The sequence below is a fragment of the Chlorocebus sabaeus genome, chromosome 10 (assembly GCF_047675955.1).
Source record: "Chlorocebus sabaeus isolate Y175 chromosome 10, mChlSab1.0.hap1, whole genome shotgun sequence".
NCBI classification, from domain to species: Eukaryota; Metazoa; Chordata; class Mammalia; order Primates; family Cercopithecidae; genus Chlorocebus; species Chlorocebus sabaeus.
In genome coordinates, this window is record NC_132913.1 from 31,775,270 (window position 1) to 31,789,451 (window position 14,182).

The following is a 14,182-nucleotide window of genomic DNA, read 5'->3' on the forward strand; positions in this document are numbered from 1 at the left end:
GGCCCCCGCCTTGCCCTAGCCGGACGCTCCCGAAGCCCGGCTGGAAACCCGGCGGGCCGGGCGCGAGCGGAGCGGGAGGCGGAGGCGGAGGGAGGGCGGAGGCAGGGGCTTGAGGGGGTCAGAAGGGTTGGGGGCGCGGGGCCCCGACCGGACCCCCAGCGCTCGGAACCCCCGGGCGCCTGACGCTCACTTTGCCCGGCACTTCCCCAACTCCCCCCGGTCCAGCCGCCGCGCGGGCTCCGGCGCCGGCCGCGGAGGGAGGCTCGCCCTCGAGCCCTGGGCGCCGCCGCCGCCGCCGCCTCGGTTCCTTTTCCCTTTCCCCCTCCTTCTCCCTGGGTCTCGAGCCGCGGAGTGGCCCGGAAAAGTTTGGTTCGGGCCGCTTCTTACCGTTTTTCCTCCTGGGATTGGCTTGTTTGCGCCTCTTGCACCGGGGGCCATCCGCCATGATCGGCTGCTTCATTGATAAGAGCGGATCAGATGGCAGTTCGCATGGACTCGGCGCCCTGCTTCGGCAGCACGCAGGCTCGATCTAGCAACCAAACACAGCGACAATGTGGGCATCGCCCGCGCCCATTGAAACGCGCGCGGGCCGCCCAGGGGAGCCGGGCCAGGGCCCCGGCGAGCACCCATCCGCGCCCCCCAACGCCAAAGCGAAACTTCGGCGGCCCCCTCCCCGCCCCCCACCCCCAGCCTTGGCCCCGAGGCGCTTTGTGTTTGTTACTGTTTGGTGTGTTGCACCCGCGAGGGGATCAGAGAGACAAGAATTACATCTTCAAAATGAGTCATAACTCCTGACCGTATGAGGGAATGCACACGGCGGTACAGTAAGACCGCTTGACTCAGGGCTAGGCGGACCCTTTCCTCCGAAAAGTCCTCAGCCCCCGGCTCGGGAACTTGGGGTGAGGCGAGGTTTTCTTTTCACTCTCATCTTTTCTCATCCCCCCCACCCCCCATTTCCCAGAGGAAACAAACAAACAAACAACGCGAAACAGCCCCTGGATGAAGCACACTCGGGCAAATTGATAATAGTAATTATAGGAAGCCCACTCGCCCAGCGCCCCCTCCCCTCCCCTTTTGGAGTTTATCGAGGCACTGTCTCTTCCTCCCCCCACCCTCGCCCCCAAATTAAGATTTCCCGTTTTACGCCGCAATAAGAAATATAATTATAAGCCTCTTTGGACACTGTCCTTTACCCCACCCCCCCTCGCCACTTTGACAATATTTACAGTATTTCCCCCCACTTCACTCACACACATGCTCCCCCACACTGGTTCCCTGAAATAGTTCCAGTAGATTTTTTTTTCCCCCTTAAGAAAGGAAAGAGAAAGTCCAACCACTACGGCAATACTTTTAAGCTCTACTAAATGATCGTATCCTTTCTGGCTTCGAAACTTTTGTACCTAAAAATCGAGAGAGGCGCTGCATTTTTTCAGCTGAAACTGTCAAAACTTGGAGAAGGGGAACCTCGGAGGCAGGCAGGAGAGGAGGAGAATCCTGAAAACTCGCTGGAGGTTGGGAAGATGCTGTGCCTCGAGGATTAGTTTAAACAGGGGGCTATAAAAGATGTAACAGATGCAAACTGTAACACAAGGGCCATTAACCCTTTCTCTGCCGGGCACACTCAGTCCCCACGCCCCGCACCTATTGTCTCCTGTGCTAGAAGCTTTGCAGAAAACCTGGAAAGTGAGTATCAGTTTCCACACATTTGCTGAGAAGGGTGAAGGGAGGGGGGCAGAGAGAAGGGGAAGTGGATATTTTAGAAGGCACCTTAAATTTACGTAGGCATACATAGTAGGAGACTTTTAAGTTTGACACATTTTATCATTTCTTTCCTTGCCCTATTGATTTGAAATTGTTAGGGGAAATCCTGAAATAAAGAAATGGTCACACAAGTGTCTGGGATGAAACAGCTGGCCTGTCTATATTCATCCTGAGACACACGACTGCATATAAATACATGTTTAATAAAGTAAGTTGCTAGTTTTATGGGCATGTGTGTGTAAAAGAGACAGGGCTTTTGTGCTGTAAACTTTATCTTTGCCTGTTACTCCTAAGTCTGGAGTTAGTAATCTTGCCTTCATCATTACAGGGGGAGCATGTAAAATATATCAGTAGGTGGGAGATAAACACATTCATGTTAGCCGGGCTCATCACTGTTCCTGGGAACTCCTGCTATCTCTCTCTCGACTTTTCAGTGCCAAAGTATAGAATGGGATATATGTGTGTATGTGTCTTCTATTAAATCCATGACTATATTACTTTGCCATTTAAAATACAATTTTAAAAGTTATCCTAATTTAAAACCCTGATATCCTGACAGCAGTTTTCTTCCCAGCTGTAGTGCCCCCCCTCCACTTTGGTAAACGACTCAAGTTCCATGAGGACTTTCACTTCTTTATTTATAATCACAGAAGTGAGGTGTTACTTCACACACATACACACACAAAGAATGAAATAAAGAAATGAAACTCGCTAAGCAGACAAAAACAGACAACTTTCTGCTTAGAAAACAGCCTTCTCGGTGGGAGAGGATGAACTGCCATGTCTAAGAGAAAGACTTGCCCCCGAATTTGTAGGTCTGAAACTGACCAAGTTTTGTAATTATTAACAGGTATTTGCCAAGTCCTAATTGCTAAATATAATGAATTGGAACTAGATGCGAAAATAGAGCAGGACCTCTCCCCTTGATGAGTTTTTATTCCAGCCATATAATTCTCAATAAAACTTTTCCTGGGCTGAGTAGCAAAGGGCACCTTAGGTTACCTGAATGGACAGGTACAGGGGAAATTATTTGGGGGAGGGAAAAAGGAGAGAAAAGCAAGGAGAGAAAGTGTGAGTGTAAGAGAAAGCGAAGAAGACACTCTTGAGAAAAGCTTGCCACAAAGAAGCTAAACCCACCTGAAATTCATGCCCACGGACACCCCTTCTCACTTCAGACTCACATCCCCACTCAAAATGAGAAAATTAGAAAAGGAGGATGGAGGACGAGCACACCAAAAAGGGATAAAAAGAGAGAAAAGGGGAGGAAAAAAAACCTACCTGCGAAGTCTTGTTTGTAGTTTTGGCCAGAAATGGTGAGAAGAAAAAGCATGAAGAAGCCGCGAAGTGTGGGGGAGAAAAAGGTGGAAGCGAAGAAACAGCTCCCGGAGCAAACTGTACAAAAACCTCGCCAAGAGTGTCGGGAGGCAGGACCGTTATTCCTGCGGAGCAGGTTAGAACTGATCTCTTTCGGCCACTCCAGGAAACACAAACCTGGGGACGGACTGACGTGTTACGCCTCTTCTAATGACATTTTTTTCTTTTTCTTTTCTGTAGGAGAGAGACGAGAGACCCTGAAACACGCGCCACCTATCTTTGTGGGGAGGGATAATTGAAGCGCCCTGAGCGTGAGCATCATGTGAAAACGTGATCGCCAAGTTTCTCTCTGGGAAAGGATCTGGGATAGATTATACCTTGAAGTCTCCGCAAACGCTTTAGTGGAAGAAATGAAATTCCACCTCCCTCCCTTCCTCCTCTCCCTCCCTTTCGCCTTCGTCTCCCTCCCCCCTCCCTCCCTTCTCCCCCCTCCCCCCCCCCCGCCCGACAAGCCTTTGGCATCATTATCCTCATCACTAAATCCTACAGAGTACAGGGCGGAAAACGGTGCACACCATTCACAGAACTGGAGAACTCCAAGGGGCGAAAGTTAAAGGGAAAGATCCCGGGTCCTCAATCCAGATCATTTCTACTTATACAGATATCTCTAATGACCAGATTTGAGATGCACATCAAATTGTGTAGCTATCTCAGTACAGCTTCTGGAACAAAATTCACTGCCCTTTCCCTTATTATTATTTTTTTCTTTTTAGGTACCAGAGCCAGGAGAAAAAAAAAAAAAAAAAAAAAAAGCTGCATGAGAGCTGCATCTTAGGGCATGTGTGTTAGGGTGTGTGCATGATGAATTTCTGGTCTGGATCCCAATATTAACAAGTAGTTTGGCATTTTAATAAAGGGTTTCTAAGTAAATTAACATAGAACCCTCGGTTGGCCGATCTCTGAATCTCTCTACACCTCGGGGAGACCTCACTACAAAGTAAGGGAGAATGTGTAGGGAGGCAGGAGGAGAAAAGAGAAAGGCCATAGAGAAACTTAGCAGGGAAGGGAGAACATGATATTAAACGGCATGGGGTCTAAGTTTTGGAGTATATATTTTTTGATATTACAATTAAAGTAAAATTAAAAAGAAAAGACTCCACCTTTGCTCTGAAGGGATTGGTTATGCAAATATGGAAGGGATTTCCTGGAGAATACAGCTTTCTACTGTATGGTTAATTAAATAATCACTCAAAAGCTTCCAACGTGACGCTTCTGTCGTAATCCAATCAGGTTACATAGGTCCTAAACAAGAAAGATATTTTCCACATCTGGAAGTCAGCAATTTAGCAAGTACTGCACATTATTAACCAATTCAGAGCCCACTTCCCAGGGGAATTTTTTTGAAGTTTAAGTGTTCTTAACCAATGCTCTGCTGTTTTGTTAATCAAAAAGCTGGTTTACACTGCACATAATTGGAACTAATATAGAAGTAAATAAAGACAGCCAAATTTGAGGATGCTGAGCACAGGCATTTATCGGAAAAGGAAGAAATCTCCTATCTTTGGATGGTTCAGGCTCAATTTCTTAAATAACTGTGAGACTTTTTTTTTTTTTCCCCCTAAAGAGTGAAAGTGCTTGAGAACCTCAGAGCACAAATAAACTTCTAGTCTCACAGCATTTAGGATCCTTCAGAAAGGTAAAGGTGGAGGTGTTAAGAGGACCAGAGAGCTGCCTCACACCAGTTTTTAAACTTTAATATTGTTAAATATGTTACACCCTCCTGTTTCCAGTCTGATGAAATCTGAAACAAATAATACCCTGATCCAACACTATATTAAGATAAACTACTTTGAACTGTGCTTTGAATGTGTGCCTAAAGCAAGGCTTTGAATGCAAGAGTCACTGGCAATTGCACTCAAAGGAGGGACAAGCCACCACATGGGTTGCCACATCACACTCCCAGAGGTACACGTCTTTGTATTTTTTTTTTTTTTTTTTTTTTGCGGGGGCAGGGGAGGGGTTAATAGCTACCTAGCACGACCACAGCTAGATCTTGTTCTAGGATGCAAGAAAGTAGATTTTCACAGTTGGTTACAGACTCACCTCTTTCCTAACTTAAGTATTTATTATAATGAAAATAGCTACTGGATAAATTAACTCTCTCCCCCCACCCCATCACAGATAAAGTGTCTATAGAAGAAAGGCATTCAGGATCTTCAGCTTTAAAAATTATTAATAAATAAAATCGAAGATTTTCAATATGGGTCAGGCACATTCTTAATTTTACATTTTACATTTCTTTCATTATTATATCTCTATACTAAATGTATGTGTGACTTATCAAGTTCCTCTTCTGAGATTTAGCACCACTGCTCATGTCCATTTTTCTTCCTCCTCCTTTTTTCCCTCTTTTTTAATTTAAAAGATTGGAGTCCAGCTTTCTCTAGAAGCTTGCTTTACAGCCACCCCTCTCCCACTCCTAAGGAAGAAGGAACCCTTTGAATATAGAGTGGTTCCAGGCAAGACTCCTCTTCAGGCACCCAGGTAGCCATTGGAGGCTTGCAGCCCAGACACACATACAAGCATAACCTCAGGTCAAAGGATCCAATCGAATAGCTAACAAAACACTTGTCTTTATTATATATATTAAATGTCAGGTTACTTAGGATCTGACTGAAAAAAAAAAAAAAAAAAACCTAAGTATTTCCATTAAAAACACCTAATCATTTGATTACCCTGGACTCAGTAATCGTTCAAGTGGCAGGAGGCAGTCCCCAACATTTAGCACTGGGAGTTCCGACTGGCCAGTATTTAGTTTGGGGTGAAAAAGCAGTCTTCCAGGTTCCCATGAAGGTAGATGTTTGGATGGTGGCACGGGAGGGGTCTCCGCGAGGGGTGAGCGCTACGGCTAGGTTGCCTTGCCCTCGTTCCTGACTGGCACGCCCCTCCCCAGGCATTTGGCCGAGAGAGTTCCCAACGTGGCAGAGGTGATGGGGTTGGGAGGAAGCCGGAATATAAATTTGTTCCGAACACTCCCTCAGTCCGAGGGCCAGGTCGGGGACAATGGGGATCGTGGGATCAGGGGGATGCAGGAGCGCAGGACGCAGAGAAAAGTCGAGAGGACTGGGGGCTGCTGGCTTTCGGCTCCTCACACAGCAAATTAAGTCCTGCAAATGAATCTCTCCTTCTCTGTCTTCCCCATTAATAATCCACTTCCAGATTAGCGCAGACGAAAGAGATTAAAACAACAGATACACGGAAATGTGAAATAATATTGCAATCAACATTGAAGGGGGAAAATAATTATTTAGGGTTTCCATGGGCAAAACAAACTGCCTCCCTCAGGATTCCCTCCACTCAGGCAGGGTGAGAAGGATGCACTTTTGTTTTCCAATTCCCTCCAGCCAGGACCTGGTGCCTGTCCCCCCATTCACCTCTCAGTCTGTCAATTTCCTCAACTTTCACAGCCGCTCCCCCCTCCCCCCGCTCAGCTTGGCGGCCCAGATGCCCGAAGAGATACAATGTTTCTGCCCTTGAACACACAGGCTGTAGAAGGAATTCGAATTTGGCCACAGCTAATGATTTTTTTTTAAAGCAAATTCTGTTTATTTTGTACCATGTGGAGAAAATAAAAAAAGGAACCTATTCTCGTTTTGAAATGGAACTGATCTTTCATCTAGAGGAATTATTCGACCTTGTGTTGTGACTCAGGAGGTGGGCAACTTCTTTTGGAGTTGCAAGCAAAGGGTGATAAAGGGGACCCCTGGATTGGGTGTGTGTGGAGGGGGTGGGGGGCGGCAGGGGTCCAAGCCAAGCCAAACGGTTTTCTCACGTGCAGACTCGCAATCCAATCCATTCGGAGTTGAGCCTAGGATAGGAGGGGAAAGTCTATTAAAAAAAAAAAAAAAAAAAAAAAAAAAAAAAAATCAGGAGCATCTCTCTGAGAAGCCCTTTCAAACAAAACCAAAACAGGACCAGAGAAGCTCAGACCGTCCCTAACATCCCTGCTGCGAGACCCGCAGGCTGTGGAATCTCGCACGTCACCTGGCCCCAGCAGGGCGGCCAGCTGAGGGGTAGATTTTATTTTTTTGAAGTAAAGGCTGAGTCTCGGCTTCAGGGCTTTTGCCAACGTCTCCACTGACAGGAACCAGCAAACTTCAGGACCCAAATGAGCATCTTAATTTATTGATGCTAAACAGGTCTGGTTGTTGTCCCCAATTTTCCGCGCGCTCTGCCACCTCCCCCCCACCCCGCCCCAACCCCTGCCGCCAGCTTTGGTCCCTGCATTTGATCTCCAGGAAGGGCCCCGCTGCACCGGCGGAGGAGCGCGTCGGGGTGGGGGGGGCGGTGTTCGGCCCCCTCCCACCAGACCGCCCTCCCCCAGACCTGTCCCCGCCCGGGATCCCGCGACCCCCGCCCGCCGCCCGGTCAGCTGACCTGGCTCGCTCGCCTGCTCCCCGCCCGCCGCCCTGTTTCCGGTCCCCGGGGTCCGCGAGCCGCGCTCGGAGCGGGCGCAGCCGCGGCCGGGAGGTGATGCTGGGGGCTGATTACCATGAGAAAGGCTGTGCCTGGAAAAGCCTCCTCCACGCGACTGTCAATCTCACTAAGGGAGGGGGGGTGCCGGAGGGTACGGAAAGGGGCCCCGTAGGAGTCACCAGAAAACTTAGAGTAAGTTGGATGCGACGCAGGCCCGAAGAGGTGGCTTTCGCCTCAACTTGGAAGGCTGGGGCGTTGAGGGCGCGGACGCCAGCAGCTTCACCAGGGAATTGAAAACCAAAAATCTCCCTCCTGCTTTTCCTCCCTCTGGCCCTCCTTTCAGCCCTCCCTGCCCTTTATCCTTATTTTCTTGAAATTCTTTCCCAGTTGCATTTCCTGCATGCTCCTTTCTATCTGATATCTCCCTTTTGCAATTTCTTGTTTTCTTTCTTAACATCCTCTCTTCTCCCTCGCTGTGATTCTTTTTGTGCCTCTTTTATGTGTCCAGATTTATCATTTCGTTTTGAAAACACAACGTTTAATGCGTAATTAATCTACCAGCAGGAGGGCGGGGACACCCTGACTAAAATAACTCCCCGGGTCTCAGAGACGACAAGTTCACCAGGTGTCAGTGAAAAGTAAAATAATAATAATAAAAATAAAATAAATCAATATTTCAGTGACCATAATGGTTTATTCTTCTATATTATTACATCAACTCAGACTGATCATTTAAAAAGACAAGATATACTCTTCCTGGAAAAAATGCATAATGCTTGGCATAGGGGCATTCTTTAGAATTAACGCAATGTGAAAAAGTTTGTTTACAGCCATATTTTAGCAGTGCTTAATTTTTTAACAGACTTTAGAAATTACAATAGGTAATTTTGTGAAACTTAAACTGCGCTTTTCTTCTGGTGACTATTTGGAAAGGGTAAAAAATTCCCAAAACACTCCGCCTGAACCCCAACAAAGATTGATCAATTCAGAGAGAAGCATCATGGTGTCACGTATTTGGCACATTGCTAGGCAAATTCACAACTTGGGTTGCTGGGTTGTTTTCTTGGCTAGGCTAGGTTTCTGTCCATTACCTAGCAGGTGAGTGAGCATGAGGCCGCATATGTCATGGACATAACTGTCTTTGTTTTGTTTCGTTTTCTTTATTATTATTTTTTGCTCTTCCCTTCGTTTTGGGCATATTTGTTGTTCTCATTAAAATTCAGAGTTTGCACTTGTTTACAATTTGTTTACTTTGTTGAATTTTAAAAACTTGATAGAAGTCAATTGAACATGTATATTTAGGCCTTTTTAGGCCAAGAAAAATAAAGATGCATTAGAAAGATGCCTTTTCTGCTTTGTAATTATTAATTGACATTTTATGATGAATAATTAATCATTTGAATAATTTTGGTATCTCTGATCTGAACACATATTTGCATATCTAATGCTTGATTTTAAATGTGTTTTTAAAAAATTCATTCTCTCAGGATGAAGAAACAAAGTCACATTTTAATGTAAAATTTCTCTTCTACACTTGTAAAAGTTTATTTATTGAGCTGTAATATTATTTCTCTATATCCATAAACTTCTTAACAATTTGTAAACCATTTTTTATGAAGCAATCACACACAAATATGTGGCAGACTACAATTAATTAGGAAAAACAATACCCTATGTAAATCAAGTCACTTTCCTCCCCAAATCCAGAGATGTGCACTAATTATACACTATGTTTTCTTATCAGAATTTTGTCATTTAAATTTTTAGTTATGTCTATTAATTCAAGTCTAAACATGGAATTGAGACAATTGACAAACAACTCAGGCCTGGTATTTAGGATCTTTTTTTATCTTACTAATATATGGGCTGATTTATATTATTAAAAATAATTAAGTAAGCATATCCCTGATATTTTTATTCTCCTGTGCCAGGTTAAAGTACAAAGTATTAATATCTATTTTGAATACTAGCCCTGCAGATGACTACCTGTGTGATTATAAGCAATCTCCTATAAGCTTGTTTTATTTTTAATCTCCAATGTGGGTACACTAATAATGCCTATTCCTTGGGATTTTATTGAGAATTAAATGAAGTAATGCATAAAACTTCACTATATTGTAGCTGTATTATTATAATGAAAGCTTGAACAAATATACAGATCAACTAAAGATGGTACAAATTAATTTTGATTATTAAAAACAACAACTATTTACAGTATCTTTTTTATTGAAAAATCAGTGCTGTGTTAGTATGTGAAGAAAGAAAATGAAAAGTATTGTAGGATTTATGGCTGGTTTATGATTCTTTCGAACTGTTCAAAGGATGCGTAGCCACAGAAGTGAAAATAAATACAGTATTTCCTTTCTGTTAGTTCAGCAGTTAATTTCGTGTATTCAATATGGTCATAATTTGGTTATAAATATTAGACTTCTTTTGAAAAGGAATTTAATCCAAATGTATGAACTTGAAGTTTCCCATGCTCTTCAGTAACATATTGTCTTTGAGTGTAAGGGTTAAATGTGCAAAAGCTCAGAAGCGGTCTTGAGTAAGACTTGTAAAAAAAGGGCAAACTTACAAATTTGAAGACCAGGAATTTGGCTGTCAGAGCACTATTTGCTTTAAGACCATTCATAATGAACTGAGCATTCCCTTTTGGAGTTGTAGCTATCCTGGGGTTTGCGCTAATTTCAAGTACCTAGAGTGGTGGAGAAAATCAGTTTATTAAGTGGAAAATGAAATTCCCTAGTCTCTTAAATGTCCACAAGGCCAGATTTTCTTTTTGATGTAAAACTGAAAAATCAATGCAAATGCTAGGGGGAAAAACTACTGTGATGTAATCCTAACAGTGATAGTTTTTTGTTGCTCTTGTTTTCTTTAAGACTTCTCAAAACACTTATATCTCTAGTTCTTAAGGGGTCTATTAATTGTTTCTATTCTGAAAGCATCCATTCCATGCTCCTTTTACATCAAAACTACCAAACCAGACATTTGGACATTAGCATAGGGGACTGGGTGTGACCTGTACCTTTTTTTCTCCCTCAGACAATGGGACTAGAAATGGTTTGCACCTGCAAATTGTCTAGTGACCTGGAAATTACTTCATGCTTGCTTCAAGGTCTTCTTTAATACTCTTTATTCTGTTAAAAGGCTCAAACTGTAAACTTTGTTCGGTACTCAGTTTTAATTTTGTACCATTCTAAGGGTGAGTTTTTTTTTTCGGGGTTCTTTCAGGTACTTAAATATAAAAACTTTACTCTCAAAAATTATTGTCATCTCCATGGCAATCACAAATATAAAGTAATAATAGCTAAGAAAAAAACCCCTGCTTTTCTAGGCTTGGCACAATGCTAAATCCCTTCACTTATCATTTAATTCTGATAGCAGATCTGAAGGGGTTACAACTGGGTCCATTTTATTAGTTGAGAAAATTGTGGCCTAGGGAGAGTCAATGACTCCCCAGAATTCAAGCATCTGGTTCTTGGTGGGCTTTTGAATCTGCCAGGTCCACCCCCAGAGCCAACACCATATTCAAGTGACATCCAACATCTTTTTACCTTTCCCAGATGTGTTTCTGACCCACTTGTGCCCACCCGCTCTGCACATTGCTTTGTGACCCATTTCCAGGCCTCCTGGATGCTGTAGTTGGCCCTTGTTTTTCCATGTATGGCTTATTTTGCCTTTTGGACCTAACACTTAGGCTCATTTTTCCAGTTACAATATTGGCTCAAGTCCTTGAGCCAAAGTTTCTCTGGCTTTGGTGCCTCCGGCTTCCCAGATAAAGTGTATTTTCTGGTCCAGTCTCTTCTCCCAGGCACCCGACTTAGGAAAAGCTCCCATGGGAGGTTCTTGCTAGCTCAACTGGCTCCAACATTGGGCCCAGGCAGAGGACAAGTTAGTGATGAAGGAGACATCATGGTCCAGGGATGTTGTGGAATAGTTTTTATTTCTCATACAACTTCTTTTAGCACTTATTGACTGGAAACTGGACATTAGTATATTTGACACTAGATCCTCAATGTTAGCGTATTATAGTGGCAAAGATACAGGTTTTGGAATTAGATAAACTGGATGTGACTCCCTGCTTGGGAAATACTAATTGTGTATTGAGGACAAGTTAGTTTGCCCATGTGAACCTTATTTTTAAAATAGGCAAAGGAGCCGGGCGCAATGGCTCATGCCTGTAGTCCCAGCACATTGGAAGACTGAGGCGGGTGGATCACCAGGTGGGGAGTTCAAGACCAGACTAGCCAGCATGGTGAAACTCCGTCTCTACTAAAAATGCAAAAATTAGCCAGCCCAGCGTGGCGGTACATGCCTGTAATCCTAGCTACTGGGGAGGCTGAGGCAGGAGAATCACTTGAACCCAGGAGGCGGAGGTTGCAGTGAGCCAAGATCGTGCCACTGCACTCCAGCCTGGGGAACAGAGCGAGACTCTGTCTCAAAAAAAAAAAAAAAAAAAAAAAAAAAGGCAAAGGAGTACCTAGATTCAAGCCAGTTGTGGTAAAGAAAATATGACTGTATACAAAAATGTCTGGCACAGGGCAGGTGTATCAAATAAATAGCACCTCCTACTACCATGAATTACCTGAAACATACATGAAGTCAAATTATGGAAAACCAGAGTGGATGTAACATCCACTTTTAGGTGTGTTTTAGGTGTTGTTTATTTTATTTCTGTAATGATTTTATTGCTACTTTTTTTTTTTTTCTTTTTGAGACAGAGTCTCACTCTGTCACCTAGGCTGGAGTGCAGTGGTGCGGTCTTGGCTCACTTGGCTCCGCCTCCCAGGTTCAAGTGATTCTCCTGCCTTAGCCTCCTGAGTAGCTGGGATTACAGGCGCCTGCCACCACACCCAACTAATTTTTTGTATTTTTAGTAGAAACGGGGTTTCACCATGTTGGCCAGGCTGGTCTCGAACTCCTGACCTCAGGTGATTCACCCACCTCGGCCTCCCAAAGTGTTGGTATTACAGGCGTGAGCCACTGTGCCCGACCAGGAATTATTTAACTGGTTTCTGCATCATACAGAAATCAATGTTTACTGATAAAGTTGGAAAAGTAATATGCTCATAGAATTTCTTAAGTTATAGAAAACCTGGTGTGTTCATGATTATAAATATGATGTCAACAGCTGAGATGAGGACATATGCACACTTTAAAATTTGATGATATATTTTATACTTTCATTTGCAATTGTAAGGACAAAAGTTTTTTTCAGCGAATTCTCCCAATATGACTTGCTATAGGAGGAAGAACTCTTATAGGCAACTGAGTGTGGTCAAGAAGTGTCAAAGATCCTGTTTGTTCAAGGTAAATATAAGTGGGTCTCAATATTGTTCAAAACTCTTTACCTAGTCTTGCCATAACTTCAGAGGTGTGAAAGAGTAGGGAGGCACAGACGGATGGAATAGCACTGAGAAAGTTTGCCTGCACTATCTTTTCCCACCCCCTCAACCCCTTTTGCCCCCAGTTGAATGCTGAAACAGTTATTTTAAAAAAGAAAAGAAAAAAGTAAGACTATGTATGGAGTACAGACATTGCTTCACTCTCCTGCCTGCAAATTTGGGAGTAGGGTTGTGTCAGCAGGTCCTGGCATGATCTACTGTGTATGTGACTTTGCTACCCTATGCCCTAGAAAGGAGGGTGTCCGGGGAGGATTGGGCCGTGGACACAGGGAGCATATTGTTCCAATGGTTCTGCTACAGTGCAAACCAGGCTTCTTTCTTTCTCTCTGGAACTAACTTTGCTACACATGCAAAAAAATCTGTTCCTATTAGGTTTTTCCCTGGCCATTGTGGAAGCATAAGTATGGCTCCTGTGGCAAAGGCATAATTTTTCTGGGTTGAGGGAAGCTGGCTTACCTGTTGTTCTTGGCACTCAGCTAGCACCCTTCCAGACAAGAGGGAAAGAACAAAGCTGAAAGTTCACAGAAAATATTTGGTGTTTTAAAACAAGAAGGACAAATTAAAACCCCATTCTTTTAAAGCTTAATTTATCTATCTGCTAAGAATTTGGAATTTCAGTTTAGAGAAATCAGTATAGCCCTGAGTTATATTACTATCTACTGTCATGTAGCTCTATGGGATATTGAAACATTATTTGTTACAGCTTTGTTACAGCCTAAAGATGATCTATATTGAAGTTTTGCTTCTCCCAAGGAGGATTCTTGCATGGTGGAAGAAAATGTTCAGAGTTAGGTGAAATATGCTTATGAATGTCACTTGAAATCACCTTGGACTTTGAATTTGAGGGACAATAATGCTTTTATGATATTAACAGAAAGCACCGTCACTTGGAAAATGTTAAACTATTGCTTCATTTATGCTCTCTAAATAGTAATTTATTTAACAAAGGAAGGTGATTTATCACTTATGTCTCTTTTGCAACCCCCTGGAACAGTGCCTATTATATAGTAATATTTGTTGCTGTTTGTGGAATCTGTCATTCATTTAGAAGCTTTAGGGAGATATAAACTGATCTCCTACTGAAAACTTACAACTTGAGATAAGAATGAGGACAGATGAGGGTAGCAGGCAGGGACAGTGGGTACTTAAGACCCTACACCCTCCTTTTTACAGTCTTATGTACTTGATTTCATTATTTAACACAAGCTGTTTTATTCTTCTTTTTT

The 14,182-nt window shown here is 43.5% G+C and overlaps 1 protein-coding gene and 1 long non-coding RNA gene across 4 annotated transcripts in view; one reads left to right on the forward strand and one right to left on the reverse strand.

Moving 5' to 3' along the window:
* The window catches only part of ZEB2 (zinc finger E-box binding homeobox 2), a 134,533-nt gene extending 131,057 nt beyond the window's left edge, over positions 1–3,476 (reverse strand). The window contains exons 1-2 of one of the 3 annotated variants that reach the window (XM_007964916.3): positions 3,040–3,476; positions 388–529 (exon numbers count right to left, since the gene is read on the reverse strand). In XM_007964916.3, the coding sequence (XP_007963107.2) occupies positions 388–460 (73 nt within the window). In that variant the 5' untranslated portion in view covers positions 461–529; positions 3,040–3,476. Of the gene's footprint in view, positions 1–387; positions 530–721; positions 908–1,400; positions 2,304–3,039 lie in introns of those variants that run through there. The other 2 variants (XM_007964919.3, XM_007964917.3) reach the window with 2 other exon arrangements.
* A 135-nt stretch (positions 3,477–3,611) lies between these two features.
* Positions 3,612–14,182, forward strand: part of LOC140712668 (uncharacterized) — a 60,142-nt gene continuing 49,571 nt past the window's right edge. Inside the window, exon 1 of the long non-coding RNA XR_012094382.1 lies at positions 3,612–5,040. This is a non-coding gene — a long non-coding RNA (uncharacterized lncRNA). The remainder of the gene's footprint in view (positions 5,041–14,182) is intronic.